The sequence below is a fragment of the Suricata suricatta genome, chromosome 1, assembly GCF_006229205.1.
Source record: "Suricata suricatta isolate VVHF042 chromosome 1, meerkat_22Aug2017_6uvM2_HiC, whole genome shotgun sequence".
Classification (NCBI taxonomy): domain Eukaryota; kingdom Metazoa; phylum Chordata; class Mammalia; order Carnivora; family Herpestidae; genus Suricata; species Suricata suricatta.
The window spans coordinates 178,729,401-178,745,214 of NC_043700.1; the positions used below are offsets into that span (position 1 = coordinate 178,729,401).

General features: G+C 39.3%; 1 protein-coding gene across 4 annotated transcripts in view; it reads left to right on the forward strand.

The window, feature by feature from the left end:
• The window catches only part of KCNIP4 (potassium voltage-gated channel interacting protein 4), a 1,120,978-nt gene that overhangs the window by 1,000,438 nt on the left and 104,726 nt on the right, over positions 1-15,814 (forward strand). For all 4 annotated transcript variants that reach the window (XM_029948111.1, XM_029948138.1, XM_029948129.1 and 1 more), the window contains one exon: positions 13,751-13,875. In XM_029948111.1, the coding sequence (XP_029803971.1) occupies positions 13,751-13,875 (125 nt within the window). The remainder of the gene's footprint in view (positions 1-13,750; positions 13,876-15,814) is intronic.

Below are 15,814 nucleotides of genomic sequence, written 5' to 3' on the forward strand. Positions count from 1 at the left end.
GAGAGAGAGAGAGAGAGAGAGAGAGAGAGAGAGAGGGAGAGAGGGAGAGAGAGAGGGAGGGAGGGAGGGAGGGAGAGAGAGAGGGGGAGAGAGAGAGAGAGAGAGAGAGAGAGGGAGGGAGAGAGAGAGGGAGAGAGAGAGAGAGGAGAGAGGAATATTATGCAGGCACAAAAAGAATGGGATCATGTCATTTGCAACAACATGGATGGACCTAGAGGGTGTTATGCAATTTGAAATAAGTCAAATAAAGAAAGACAAATATTATACATTTTAATTGATATGGAATCTAAAACATGTTTCAGAGAAAAACTTGCACCCAATGTTTATAGAAGCCTTATCTACAATAGCCAAATTATCTAAGCAGCCCAAGTGTTTATCAACAGATGAATGGGTAAAGAAGATGTGATATAGATATAAATATAATATAGATATAAATGATAGATATAGATAGATATAGATATAGATATAGATATAGATAGATATAGATAGATATGGGCACCTGAGTGGCTCAGTTGGTTAAGTGTCTGATTCTTGATTTTTGGCTTAGGTCATGATCTTGTGGTTCATGAATTTAAGCCCCACGTTGGGAGCCTGCTTGCGATTCTGTTTCCCTCTCTCTCTACCCCTCCACCACTTATGTGCTCTCTCTCTCAAAAATAAATAAACATTTCAAAAGAATATATTACAGATAAAAAGATAGAGATAGAGATATACAGATATAGGTACACACACAATGGAATATTCTTCAGCCATAAAAATGAAATCTTGCCATTTGCAACTACTTGGATGGAGCTAGTGAGTATTAATGCTAAGTGAAATGTCAGTCAGATAAAGACAAAATACCATATGATTTCACACATATGTAGAAATCAAGAAAAAAAAACAACAACCATAGGGTAAAAAAAAGAGAGGACCCAAACAGACAAAAAAATGGATTCTTAAGTATAGAGAACACACTGGTGGATACTAGAGGGCAAGAGAGTGGGGAGATGGGTTAAATAGGTGATGAGGATTAAGGAATGCACTTATTTTAAGGAGTGGAGTGGGGGAGGATGAGCCCATTGGGTTAAGGGGAATGGGAGACACAGGCTTCCAGTTATGATATTATGGAATGAATAAGTCACAGGAATAACAGTCACAGCAGAGAGAATGTAGTCAGCAATATTGTAATAGCGTTGTATGGTGGCAGATTGTAGCTAGAGTTGTGGTGAGCATAGCGTAATGTATAAACTAGTCAAATCACTGGGTCGTATACATGAAACTAATGTGACACGATGTGTCTACTGTACTCAAATAAAGAAAAATTACTCAAAACTAGTGGTGAAAGGGAGAGGATAGATGTGAGACACATGGTGAAGCGCGATTGGACACACTGGGAAGCAGTTGGTACCACTGAGTTAAGAAAGGAAAGGGGCAAAGTGATTAGACCAAAAGGAAAACGGGGGCATTAAGCAAGATGAGGAACAGAGAAGGTCACAAAAATGGGTTAAGATAATGATTTTATTTTAGACAAGTTGCCTTAAAGTGTCTGAAGAACAAAAGCCATTCTTGAAACAAGATTTATTTTTAACTGGTGTATCTTTTCTCTCCAGGTTACTTACATGATTATGTCTTTTGCTTGCCACTACATTTTTCTATTTTCTTACTGTTAATTTGGGCCAAGGGGTAGAGTGATAACTACTTGTAAGAAGTCACATAGAAGTTTAGATAAACACAAGCCTTCTCTATTTTTTCTTTAATTAATAATTTTAGGATTGATGACTCTTTCTAATAGGAGTTATAAATATCTATTTTTAATTAACATTGACTTAAGAAGTAATATTTGGGCTGAATATGAGTCTAGTAAATGCCCGTTTTTTTGCCAGTTTCCTTTAAAAAGTGAAATGGGAGCCCAGCACTTCAAGCAGACTCAATTTTACACTCCACCAGGTTTGTGAAATACAGAGCATCACTAGGTTATCTGCTTAGGTTGCAGGTTAAAGTTTAACTTTCTTACTTTCAAATTGCATTTTGCCAGGGGATATAGAGCAGCAAGTGTGATAGGCAGAAGTACTTTATAGAAACATTGGCCCATCTTTGCTTCCCTGCTTCCAGGGGAGAAAAAAAAAAAAAAAAAAAAAGAACAAAAGACAAGTCCTAGGGCTAAACAGGCAGAGGAATTTATTCACCTTTCAGCAAAGAATTTGAGCCTTTGGGTAGAAAAGCAATTCCGTGGTACATTGTAGTGTTATCTGAATCTGCTTGCATGTAGGCATTCTCCAGTGAGTGTTCCATTTAATTTCTCTCAGTGACAGTGCAAAATTAATGAACGCTTTAGGTGAGCAGATGTTAGAAGGGTCAGTGACAAAATTATCATCATAATAATAGAAAGCATGCATGTAGATTCCTATGATGCACCTCATACTATTCAAGCCTTTTATATTCATTATTATATTTAGCCTTTAGTTATCTTTCATTCAGTAGGAGATAGAGTTACTTTTGTTGCTGTTGGTATTTACTCCCCTAGTGATATCACTGAGTTTCAGGGTGTTCTGTATGATATATACGGTAATACTCTGACATTTACATCTTTAGCCCATGCCATGATTCTCAACTCTGGACCCACTCATCCATCCAGTCAGCTTACAACTCCACTTGGATGTCCAATTAGTGACTCTTCCATGAAACTTAAAGTCTACATGAGCAAGGATTTTGTTGTTGTTGGTGGTGGTGGTGGTGGTGGTCATTCTAGTATCCATAGTGCCTTGAACAATGTGCCTGGCTCTTAATAGGCACTAAATAAATAATTGAACGAATGAATGAATGAATGAGCAATTTGTCTCTAATATCCAGAACTATGCTAGGCATTAGTGGTAACAAGGTAACTGAGATAGATCTCTTGTCTCCAGATAGCAACATCACAGAAAAAATGACAGATGTCCAAGCAAGTCCATGACAGTTAAAGCAATCAGGGCTGACAACAGACAATTCTGCATGCCGCCTGGAAATCTGAGAATGCCACTGGTCTGGAAAGCCTCATCCACATTAAGATGAGCCTTAATGAGAATAAAGGGAGAAGAGGAGAAGAAAGGAAGATCCATGTGGAAAGAGATGGTCCAAGCTAGAGGAGTAAAGTTGACAATGCAGGCTTTGTTCAGAGGGTAGCAAATTGTCCAAGATATGATGTCATAAGGTGTGTGGGGAGAAATGACAGGCAGTAAAGATAGATTATTGTTCAAATTCCATTCCAAAAACTGGTTCTTATTCCTTTGTCAATACCAAACTGGAAAAGTATAGGAGGTATATTTTATTTATTTATTTTTTAATTTTTTAATGTTTATTTATTTTTGAGAGAGACAGTGAGAGTGAGACAGAGAGAGAGGGAGACACAGAATGGGAAGCAGGCTTCAGGCTCCGAGCTGTCAGCTCAAACTCATGAACTCAAGATCATGACCTGAGCCAAAGTTGGATGCTTAAACAACTGAACCACCAAAGCGCACCTAAAAGGTTTATTTTAAATGCTTTCTACACATTATTTCATTTTAATCTCTTGACAGTCCTTTGCAGTAAGTCCTACTATTGTCCTCCTTTATGGATGAAGAAACTGAGGCATAGAGAGGCTAAGGCACTTTGCCAAGGACACAGAGCTAACAAGAATCAGCAAAGGGATTCAAACTCAAGAAGTACAGTAACAGACCCATCACTCCTGAAGATTCTAGCACAATGCCTCACTAGTAATTGTGCAATAATTAATGATCATAAGTGCTTCCTTTTATTGATTACTGTATGTCAGTAAGTAATTCAAACAATCTCTCAAAGTAACTTTATGAAATTGATATGAGTATTATTCCCAGTTTATAGATTTTAAATTGAGTCCAGGGGAAGTCAAACACATCATCCAGTATCAGAATTGATAAATAGGGGGAAAATTGGAGGAACTGAATAATTTGCTAGAATGAGGGCTCCCAGGCTCTTTTATTTTTATTGTAAGGTAGCAATAGATGTTTCTATCATTAATACTCATAGTAGTCCAAATAACAACAGTACTATGATCATTTACTATGTGCCAGTCACACGTATCAGCTCATTTAATGCCCAAGGTCACCCTATACTATACTATCTGGTTAGATTTTATGTTCATCTTTATACCACTGAACATATGGCAGATGTAAGGCACAGAGAGGCTTACTAACTTATCTTAGTCACACATAAATGCCCAGATGACATGTTGACCAAGCAATTGGCCTTTATCTAAACCAAGAAACTAGCTTAAACCTACAAGGAACATAACATAACCTAGACCAATGCTCAGTTTTCCTAATGCTCTGTTTTAAATAGGACCATTACAGATAAATGCTTTGTGGCAAAAAGTTACTAGCATCCCTGATATTAGCCCCAAAACATTCCCCTGATATGTCACCAAGAATTTATTATTGCTAAACTTTCCCAAACTCTTTTTAGCTCCGTAGGTAATAGATTCCAGCTATTTACTCTCTACTTACTAAAGCAACACACAACCCAGTAACATCTTATGAATTGAACATCATATTTTATGTAAATAAAATTTCTACCTGTCTAGTTCATACCTGATAATGAATGTTAACTAGACTTATTGTGGTGATCATTTTGCAAAATATGCAAATGTTGAATCATTATGTTCTATAGCTAAAACTAGTATAATGTTACATATCAATTATACCTAAATAAATAAATGAATACATAAAATTTCCATATGTTTATTCTTTTACTATAGGTTATAAATTAATATTTTTAAAATGTATCACCTGCATATCACCTTCTGAAAAAAAGCAAAGGTAATAAAAGCCTTTTCCTAATGACCAAGATCAAAAGTTGGTCATTGACTGATTTACTGTTATTACTATTTACTGTAATATGCTAATGTGCCTTTCCAACCTTATGTTTCCTCCTCTGTTCTCAGGCAATCAGCTGTCACTTCTAGACTTTAGAGTCATTAAACTTGGGTTCCAGTCCCCACTCATAGCTTCCAATTTCTGTGTCCTTCGTAATTTGCAACATTTCTTCCAACACTGATTTCCTCATCCATAAAAGCAGGGTGACATTATTTGTGCATAGGGTAATCATGAGGTTTAGCTATAATAATGAAAGTGGAAATAATTTTGTTTACTATAAAGTGCCACCTGTCAAATGCTAAGTATTACTACTGTGACTCATGGGCTTCTTTTAGTCTGCACTCCCTCTTTCCTATCCCCAGCTGCTTCCAGATAAATATGGATTTAGAAGCATATTAAAACTGTGGGTCTAATAAGCATGGGGACACTCTTATTGAGATAGGACACTGACAGGCATGTAGCAAATCGCTGTACAAGGAGTCAAGGAAAGCGGGGTTGAGGTCCAGATCTGCTCATAATGGGCCCAATGGCCTTTGACTTACAACTGCTAGTGCTAAGGCTCTATATTTGAATATAAATTTACAAAGTTAAGGGGCTGGATTCAAAACCATGTTCAGTGCTGGGGTGGCTAGGTTGCTCAGTCGGTTGACCATCAGACTCTTGATTTTGGCTCAGGTAATGATCTCATAGTTCCTGAGATCCCACACTGTCAGCATGGAGCCTGCTTGGGATTTTCTCCCTCTCTCTCTCTCTCTGCCCATCCCCAGATCATTCTCTCTCTCTCTCTCTCTCTCAAATAAATAAACATTAAAAAACCCCTCAATTGTAAGGTAACTATTTTCTGCCTAGAGCCCTTTTGCTACCAATTTTCTGATTCTAGATGGAGTGTATGATTTTCAGATAAGTGGAGGATCATTCTCCTTCCTTTTCCATGGCAGGCAGGACAACACAATAGTTAATTGTGTGAATCCTGGAACCAGACTATCCAGAGTTCATACTCTGGCTGTGTAACCATGAGCAAGTTACTTCAACTCTCTGCACCAGTGTCTTCATCTGTAGAACAGAATTTAGTGTCCATAGTGTACTGATGGGATTTTATGAGCTAATATAAGTAAAGGGCTTACAAAGAAAATGCTATAAAAAGTGCTGTGTTATTGTTATTTGTTTTAAAGACAAACTAGAGAACCTCTGCCAAACTTGAAAAGAAAAATTTTTGTTAGGGCATTTTTAATATGGTGAGCTATCATGAGCTTTCTTCATCTCTCTCCATTGCCCCGGCCCGCGGGGTCATTCAATGGGGAACCTGGAGGAGGGAACGGGTGAATGGATGGGACAAGAGACACAAGGAATGAGAGCAAGACAGGAGGTCTGATCAAGCTCTAACGTTTATTCAAGGAGGCTGATTATATACACAACTGGGGGGGGAGAAAACTGTGGGGAAGGGGGAAAGAATGTGGGGGAAGGCACACGGTACCAGGGACCTGTCAGACATTAACTGAAGGTAATCCTAGTTCCTGGAGCCAATAGCTATTTATGACTCTTCAGGAACTAACAGCTATTTACCGCTGCTTATCTTGCTGTGACATTTAACAAAGTTAGTCAGTTCTGCCTTAGTTTTTCCACCAGAGTTCTTTAACCCCTTCTTGGCTCCCGGCACTCCATGTTTCACTGTTTTTTAAATTTTCTCTTTGGTAGTATTCCCCCTCAGCTGTTGACTTTCCTGGCTAGAATATCAATCTTTATGTGTAAGTTCAATCACATTCCTTGTTTCCTTCTTCCTAAACCCCAGCATTTCTATTGTAGATTTTCTTTCTTTATATAATGACTTGTAATATAATTTTTACATTGCTCATTTACCAAAAAGCAAGCAAGACCCTACCATCTAGGAAATAAAAGCTCCTGTCATAAGGAGTCATGCATGACTTGCTGCAGTAATAATATGGCTAACACTAATAACAAGCATTCCAATTAGGTGATTCTATTTTAAAACCTACACTTGTGTGAAGAGTTATTATTTATGTTTATAAATAAGGTAGAGATAATCCATTCGTAAGTGCTGTGAAAAATAGCTCTAGCAATTTACCTCTGAGTAGTTATATTTTGTAAGTGCTTGAATTCGGTCATGACATTGGAGAGTAATTCAAATTCTCTTGGAATGGAGATTTCAGTGTCATTGCCCACAACCATCTCTAACAGAAGACATTCAAAATAAGTGGCCATTTTCAGAATACTTTTCATTTCCTATGTGATATATATTCATATAAATATTAAGTAAGATAAAGTACTAATTATAAAGGGCTTTTTTGGTCCTAACATCTTTTCAGGGCCAGAATTAAAGAAACACATATATGACTCACAAAAATTGAGGGGATTCTAGTTGTGCAGGGTGGTCTGGGATGTGCTAGGACTCCCACAGTGTTTTGGATGGATTGATTGCTTTCTATTCGTGGGTTGTGTTCCATCAGCTTGGAGTTAATTGCTCAACCCTCCATGTGCAACTGAAAATAGCTCAGGGTGGGTGGATAGGTGAGTGGTTATGAACACAGCAAGAGTCAAGAGGGCTCCCAGACCTTCCTTTTCTTGAGATAAAGCAGTTAAAGTTGGCAAGGTTTAAACAGTTGCTTACAGCACGTGTCCTAGGTTTGATTGAACTCTCCATCCGAAGAAGTCAAATGATTGAACAGAAAATAGAAAGACAGATTTGTGTCAGGTCTCGCTTCTCAGCTCTGTGGACTTAAGGAAATTCCTTAATCCTGAAACCAGTTCCCTCAACTGAGTACAATGCCAACCCTTCTGCATACTGTGAAGATTGGAGCTGAGGCCTATCAATGCCTGTGCAAGTTTTCAAAGTAGGAAGAAAGAGAAAAATTCCATCAGTGCCATGTACAATAGCTTTTGACATCTTCACATGGATAGCTTTTTCTTTGTCCTGCTGGGTCAGATGTGAACATTAACTAAACAATAGCTAGCATCTTCTCCTCATTCTAGAAGTTCTCACAAATAGTTTCCAATGTCTTAAAATTAAGAATCCTCAAGCACTGTTTAGTGTAAATCTAATACCTGGAGAAAACTCATCAACCCCACCTCCAATAACTGCCATTGAACCAAGCTTCTATAAATCATACATAACATATTATTAGGAGATGATCATCCTCATCAGGATTTTATTGCCACACTGATTCAGTGACTATTAACCCAATTTAATAAAGGGCAAACATTAGGAGTAAAGACTCAAAGATTATTTTTATAAATGAGATATAGCAATAGAAATCAAGCCAGCTGAATCTTTGGCTAGACAAATCAAATAGAATTTTAAAGTTATGTTGTTTATGATCTTTTATAATGAAAAATGGATACAGTATGTAAAGAAGGACCATGTTGTCTTAAGAAATGGACCTCCTATGGATACATCTAATATGTTTTGGGAGGCTTATTCATTGATTTCCCTTTTTTAATTGAGCGTATTTAGTATGCCTAACTAGGTACTGTTAGGCTGGTGTAGCCAGTCATCTGGCAGGACCTAGGTGTAATGAGGCCGTGGCCTCCCAGTGCCCATGCTTTGATCAAGCAAGTCCCCTCTCTGTGTGCCCAGCCTGGGTTCTAAACCAACTTTCTGAACGGAGTGACATTATTCATACAATGGTTTTATTTCAGTCTTACCACCCTTGTTTACAGAAACCTGTTTTAGGAAGACAGACCTCACTCTCATATTTGTAAAGCAGGATGTTCTATTGTTATGTTCTGGAGGGTGTGGTCTGATCTCGGATAGAGTCAGGTTTGCGTAAGCGTATGTTGGGCTCTGTTAATCTTCTACTGTACTCTAAGAGAAATTGTGAGAAAGAGGAGAAAGAGGCCTATTTTTAAAACTCAATCTGATCTTCCCAGGCGATTTAAATTCCAATTTCTAGCCCAATTGTGTCACGACCTGAGGGGACTGTTTACTCAGACGTAGGACAACCTTGGCCCTGAGACAGTTAAATCTAAGAAACAAATAACAAAAAGAGACAGCTGGGAAGCTCAAGGGTGTCTGGGTTTGGGAATTCGTTGTCTGATTAAAACTAAATCTGCTAGAAGATTCATGAATTAAAATGCTGCTTCTATTCAGCTTCTCTCAGGATGCAAAAGCAACACAGAATTAGCAACTCAGCAAGATGCCTGTGTGGTTAAATCTTGGCAGAGGCCTGAAGATGATTCAGGTGGCCCGGGTCCCACCTGGTTCTGGTTTTAACCTCAGACAAACCATTCAGCCTTCTTGAAGCTCCATTTCTGGGAAGCCAAACATGTAAAAGCAAACAGACTTTTCGGTGGTTTTCCAGCTCTGAGATAGCATCCCTTCCACACCTATTCTGTTTCTAAATCAGCACAGCGTCAACTGCCACCATGCTGATCTCTCGAAGGCACTCGGCATGTTTCCCCTCAGGCACTGGGGGTTCAGTGGCAGCCTAAAATCTTTTTAGCCCTAGGAATTTGGACCAAATGACATAACTGCTGCCATCTCTAAACCCAAGGATGGAATCCCAGCTCTGCCCCTTACTGGCTGTGTGACCTTGAGTAAGTTACTTAAAGCTCTGTAAGTCCTAGGTTATTCCTTGTAACATACGGCCAATAATAAGTCACCCACAGCATTTTTGTCAGCATTAAACTGAGATAATACACAGTCAGGCTTAGAGCAAAAGCTCTGTGTAGAGTCGTGATTTTTTATTAACAATCTCAGCAGAATGTTTAAAAAAGTTGGACTTTAAGGTGCTAAAGACACCTGTGTGCCTCATTCATTACTAACCAGTCTTTGACCTTGAACAACTTAGACCTTCGAAACCATAGTTTTCTCATCTCTAAAATGGAGATGCAAATCCCTCTTTTGAATGGTATTGTAAAGATTAGATGATATAATTGGCTTCCCGACTGTCCCGTGCTCACTGAGCAAACTTTGGTGAGTAACAAGACCTGCTTTTATTAGTGTTGTGTATCATTTGAATATACGTGGATGTATCCATTTACTGGGGCTACTATAACAGAACACCACTGACTGGAAGGCTTGAACAACAAATTTGTTTTCTCACAGTGCTAGAGGCTGGAAGTCCAACATCCAGATACCTGCAAAGTTGGTTTCTCCCGACGCCTCTCCCGTTGACTTGCGGATGGCTTCTTTATTGCTATGCTTACACATGGCCTTTCCTCTGTGTGTGTGTTACTGGTGTCTCTCTCTCTTCTTATCAAGACACCGGTTATATTGGATTAGGGTTCCTATGCCCTCATTTAACGTTAAGTACTGCCTTAAAAGCCGTATCTCTAGATACAGCCATATTGGAGGTTAAGCCTTCAACATACACATTTTAAGGGGACACAATTCAACCCATAATGGAGCCAGAAGTCAAGATGCAGGAGATTAAGATGAAAGCAGGCAATATAAAATGGACCCAGTGGGTCTAGACCACTTTTCTGAGATATTTGACAGTGCAGAAAACGAGAGGAGGTAAAAGGTTATTTTTATCACTGTTACTTCTGCTGGTGTTGAGAGCGAATGTGACAAAGTAGAAGGAACATAAGGTTTGGCATCACGGACTTGGGTGTAAACACTGTCTCTGTCTTTCTCCTATGTGACATCTGGTCACTCATTTCTTCATCTCTATAAGACTGATTATCATATGTGTAAAAATATGGACAATTATACTTCATTGTGGGGTTATTGTGAGGACTTGAATTATATCAGTAGAGCAGCTAGCCCATCTCCTAGCATAAAACAAAGCTCAATAAACATTGTATTAAAATCCTCCCAAATGCATGTTCTCAAAGTGAACTCATGATTCTGCACAGGACTGTGAGGAGGCTGGAAGGCTCCACAGATTTCACAGCCCCATGCAGACTCAGGCTGTGCTCTTCAGAGTTTGCCTCCAGGAATCAGTCTTGATTGGGATAGGTGGTGTGGCTTTTTTAACTTATGCTGGTGATTGCTGATGATTTCGGGAATGTTTTTAGAGCTTGTCAGCCTCCTAGAAATAGAAGCAGCCCTTTGGCAGATAGGAGTCATTAAGAAGTAAGGTACCAGTCATCTGGGAAAACAAGAGTCCACAGGCAGATGCTTCAAGTGTGGTGTTTTGAATACTGCATGGGATTCTCATCCAATCGCAAACTTAATTCAATTATACTGACCCTCCAGCTCTGGGTCTTTTGTCTCAGTCACAGCACCAGCAAGTCTGTGACAGCTGGAGGAAGAAACCGCGTTTGTGATGTGGTTCAGACTGCTGTGTGGTTACAGAGGCCAAGGAGTGAATGCGCTGTTTTGTGTCTTTTCAGAGGAAGGGGCAGTGGGTCTAGGAAGGTTATGCTATGATTGAACGACTACTCTGAAAATCTTAAAATTTCCCTTGCTTTTGCCTATATTGTGTTTCTCAGAACAATGGTTGGTGAACACAGTAATTCCAAAGAAGGCATTTATGGTCTACCAATGGTCCACAAACCTCAATTGGAGAAATGATTTTCCAGAGGGCAGCTGAGGTTCAAGGGGTCCCAGGAGAATGGAAACTTTAGTAGTAATATCATTTGTTCACTGATTCATTGATTCATCATATAATTCTTGTGTGACTATGGGGCACCTGACTCTGTTAGGTCCAGAGGATATACAGACCTGGAAGGCATTGCCCCTGTCTTCAAGGAACTCGCGATGGATAAGACAGGCATGAACAGGTCATACTGTTATGTTTTTCATGCTGCATGAGAAATAGGTAGGGTATAAGAAGTCTGCCTAGGGAGCTACCAGTTCTGCATGGTGGAGCAATCTGGAAAGGCTTGAGAGCAGCCAGTAATGTTTGAATTAGATTATTATATAAATTATATTGTGTGACTCAAAAGAAGCCTATGTGAGGATATTTTTTAAGAAAGCAGAGTCTATCATCTATTTACATTAGGTCTTCTCCACAGATTTAATTCCTGCTTTACAATATTTATTATTTATTTATTTATTTATTTATTCTGCAACTACAATAACAACACAGTCTAATTCATTGGATCAATAGCAATCTTAGGGAGTACCTCCTTGCTAAACTAAGGACCTATTGAGTAGAATCAACCCATTCCACTCAAATGTTCCAGTGAATGAAGGAGAAAATTGAAGGAGCCCCATTTGGGCTTTTTTTGATTTTCCCCATAAGGCCCAATCTAAGGTCAATTTGTTAATGCCTAGCTACCATTTCCCCAACTACCTTAAGGCCTTTGCACATCCTTCAGGTGCATGTCTCGCTTACTGTCTCATCAATTTTATGCTTGTCAGCTTGAGTTTATTCTTGGGCTTCCCATCTTTTCATGTCCCTTTTATTATTCTTATCCATCCATCACTATTCGGCAGCTTTTCCATCTCACTGTTCCAAAATAATCTATTATAATATGAAAAGTACAAAACAAATATCTGCCTTTATCCCCTCTTTCTCATTTTGACAAACACATCCATTCCAAGTATCTGTTTCATCACAGCAATTGGTCTTTTGTAAACGTGAGGGAAGTCATTAGGACATTCCAAGATTAAAGTGCTGCTGAAACTTCTTTTTCCCTGCTACGTGACAGCTCTCTCCTATCACTTCACTTAGTAAGACAGGGCAGGAAGTAGGCACAGATGTTGGCGAGAAGCAGCACTAAGTATCAAAATGGTGGGACTTTTGGCAACAGTGACATTTCCAACTGACACATGAGGCATGGGATTGGAGCACCAGTGGCCCTGGGTGCAGGCTAATGAAAAGAAGCTCTTCTCCTGAGCCTCACTTGTCTGAGTTGGAAATCCACCTAAGAGGAAGGAATATAATGGAGGCTAGCAAGTCATGGTGTAAGGGCTGGGCCTGAATATTTCTGCCCCTGGTGAGTTCTTTAGTTGAGGTGTGGATTGGAGTATGGCAAGAAGAATTTCTTAGGCCTCCACTGGGCCCCAGGGCAAAGAAGCTAAAATAAATCAAGGATGCTATACTTTAAGATCTGAGCACCCAGATCCTAATATATTCTGACACCTCCCAACTAGTGTCCTACATAACCCTAGGGCAAATATGTAGGTTATCAGATGTGATTTGTGGAGAAGAAGGATTCTATGGAAAAATACCCTTTGGGGTCAATTGGGTTAAACAAAGTTAAACAGAATCGTTTATTGCAGGTCCTCTGGAAAATTAATTTCCACTGTTTTGGTCTCAAACTATGTTAACATTTACAGCATTTCCAAATTTTATACGGACATGAAATTGTTTTTACATAGAGCATCTTTGGGAAATTGTAGTGTAAATATAACTCACGAAGCAAAGTTCAGTCATTTAGAATGTATCTCTAGCTCTGGACTCCCCTGGCTGCAGAATACAGTCTGGCCAGAAGTTCCCCTTCGTCAAGTCCATCCAGCATGCACCCATGAGACTGGGTTTATGCTAGTCAGCTCAGGGGCTGGTTACTTTATTCACTTTAGCATCTGACCTGACTACTTTATTTGTAGCCCCAGGCCAAATACTTGATTTCACTGGAATCCTCAGAGAGTATTACAGGGTAGCACCTCATAGCTCTGTGATACATAAGGTGGAACTGATTGTCATTGAACTGAAATTCCATTTTATAGCCAGTGTTTGTTATATACATACAAACTCCAGGTTTTAAAGTCATTTGCAACCTTGTGCATTTTTCAAACTGTAGTATAAAAAATGCTAGTCGTGTAATATCTAATGATTAGAGTTTGTGGGGGAAAAAGATTGTGCGGTATTGTCTCAACTTCATTCTGTAAATTATGGGAAATGTAAAGAGTACTATTAGCTATATGAAAATTCTTCCTCTGGAAAAATCACAGACATCTAGTAAATGTTTCATTGTTTTCCTGTGTTGTCGTGTACAAGTACTGGTGAGCCATAACTGTTCCTCAGACTCTTTTTGGTTCTCCTCCACAGACAGCGTGGAAGATGAACTGGAGATGGCCACTGTCCGGCATCGGCCTGAGGCTTTGGAGCTCCTGGAAGCCCAGAGCAAATTTACCAAGAAGGAGCTCCAGATTCTTTACAGAGGATTTAAGAATGTAAGAACTTTCTTTTTGACTTTACCTTTGCACTATTCTCAGAAAATATACGGTTCTGTGAGAGCCGCATCATATGAACATTTCATATGGATCTTTTCTAGATGTGAATACTATCAATATCCATTTTTACTCAGTCATTTGGGCACAAGAATGCTCATACCATGTGTGTGGACATTCTTACTCAATTAAATTCTAAGTAGATTTTTGGGGGGCTATAATTACATCATTTCAATGAGCTTCAATTATCTCTACATTATTGAACCATAGGCTCATGTTTGACTTGAGTCTTGACTATAGATTAAGGCCCATCAAGCAACACCATTCGTACCATTGGAGAAGAGTCATTACAAATTCCTAAAAGTCCATGCTACCAATGACTCTAGACCACAGGTATCTGTAGGCAGTCCTTGCATCTAGTTCTTTGTGATCCAGGTGCACCCTTGATACTCCTTCCTAAGTGAATCATCTTCAAAAGCAGTGATAGTTCGTACATACCAGAGGGTAAGGTTGAGGGACAATGAGTGGTCTGGACAATTGACCAGGGGTATGCTCTTGTTGAATACTTGGTATGTGTTCAGTATTCATATAGGTACTATAGGTTATTCAAAATTCAGAAAAGATATTCTTCTGTTCTCAAGTTCATGGTCTATAGGGAGAGAAGTTTTATCATGAGTTTGTGAATTTATTTATGTATGAAAGCATTTCATCCTCAAAAGTATCAAATGGTTGCATATCAAATGGCATACCTAGGCCAACATGTATTATGTTCTTACATATATATAAACCATAGTAGCTACATGTACCCTTTGAGAGACAAATTAAATTGCATTGATGCCTTCTCAAATCTTCCCCCTAAAAGAACCATTACATGGTCTCTAGACTCTACAATGTCCAAAGAGTTCTGCTAATTCTAGCCTCTTTGAATCTGACCACCTCAATTGCTATCTTTGTCCAACCTCATGCAGACCAGATGAGAAAGTCGACCTCTTCTATGGTATCTATACAAAAATTTACTCAGGAAATTTGTAACACTGGTTGACTTTTCAGAATATTTTTTATAGGGGGCCATCACGCATACTGCACACATATTTCTACCATCTCTCTGACTCCATGGGGTCTCTCTCTATCCAATTTCTGTTCTTCACCACTCTCCTTGCCTGGGCATTCTAAATTTCTCTCTCCCCATTGTGAAACCTGGTTCTCTGCTAACACCCAGTCCTTTGTGAGGGTAGACTGAGTGGGAAGGAGAGAGATATAATGGAGATAGGTGCTTGCTTCACACAGACGGGACCCTCATTAAAAGGAATCTTGATGTGCAGTCTCTCAAGATGACACAGGTAAATCAACATGCATAACAGGAAAGGGGCCTTTGAAACGAGGCTAGAGAATTATTTGTTACGTCTATGCTGCACAGTTTGCAGAGAGAGCAAACACAAAAAGCAGCTGCAAAGACTTGCAAATGGCTGTCAAATAAAGGAAAACTTAATCCAACCTCTCAGAATCCCTGCTACATTGTCACTCTACTGCCGTGACTGTAGGTCTCTCCATTTGGGGTCAGGCTGCCTTTCATCCCATTTGTTTCAAATTGAAGTCCTGATTACTGCCATGCTTAACTTCCAGAGGCAGCCTCCCTGTGGGCTGGTCTTCTCCAAGTGGCACTTCACAGAAATTGCCCATGCTCTGATGTCTGCATTCTTTTGTTTTTGTTTTTTATTTTATTTTTATTGCATTCCTTTATTTTTGTCTTTGCCTACTTATCTGCTTCTCTTCCTTTTCTCCTCTCCTCCTTCTTTCCCAAACACCTTTTCTTTCCCCATTTCTTACTCTTCTGATCCTTGCCTTATTTCTTATTCCTCTGTTCACTCCCACTTACCACCTTTGTCTCTTCTCCTTGTCAATCCTTGTCTCCTTTATTTCACTTCTCCCCTTTCTTTCCTCT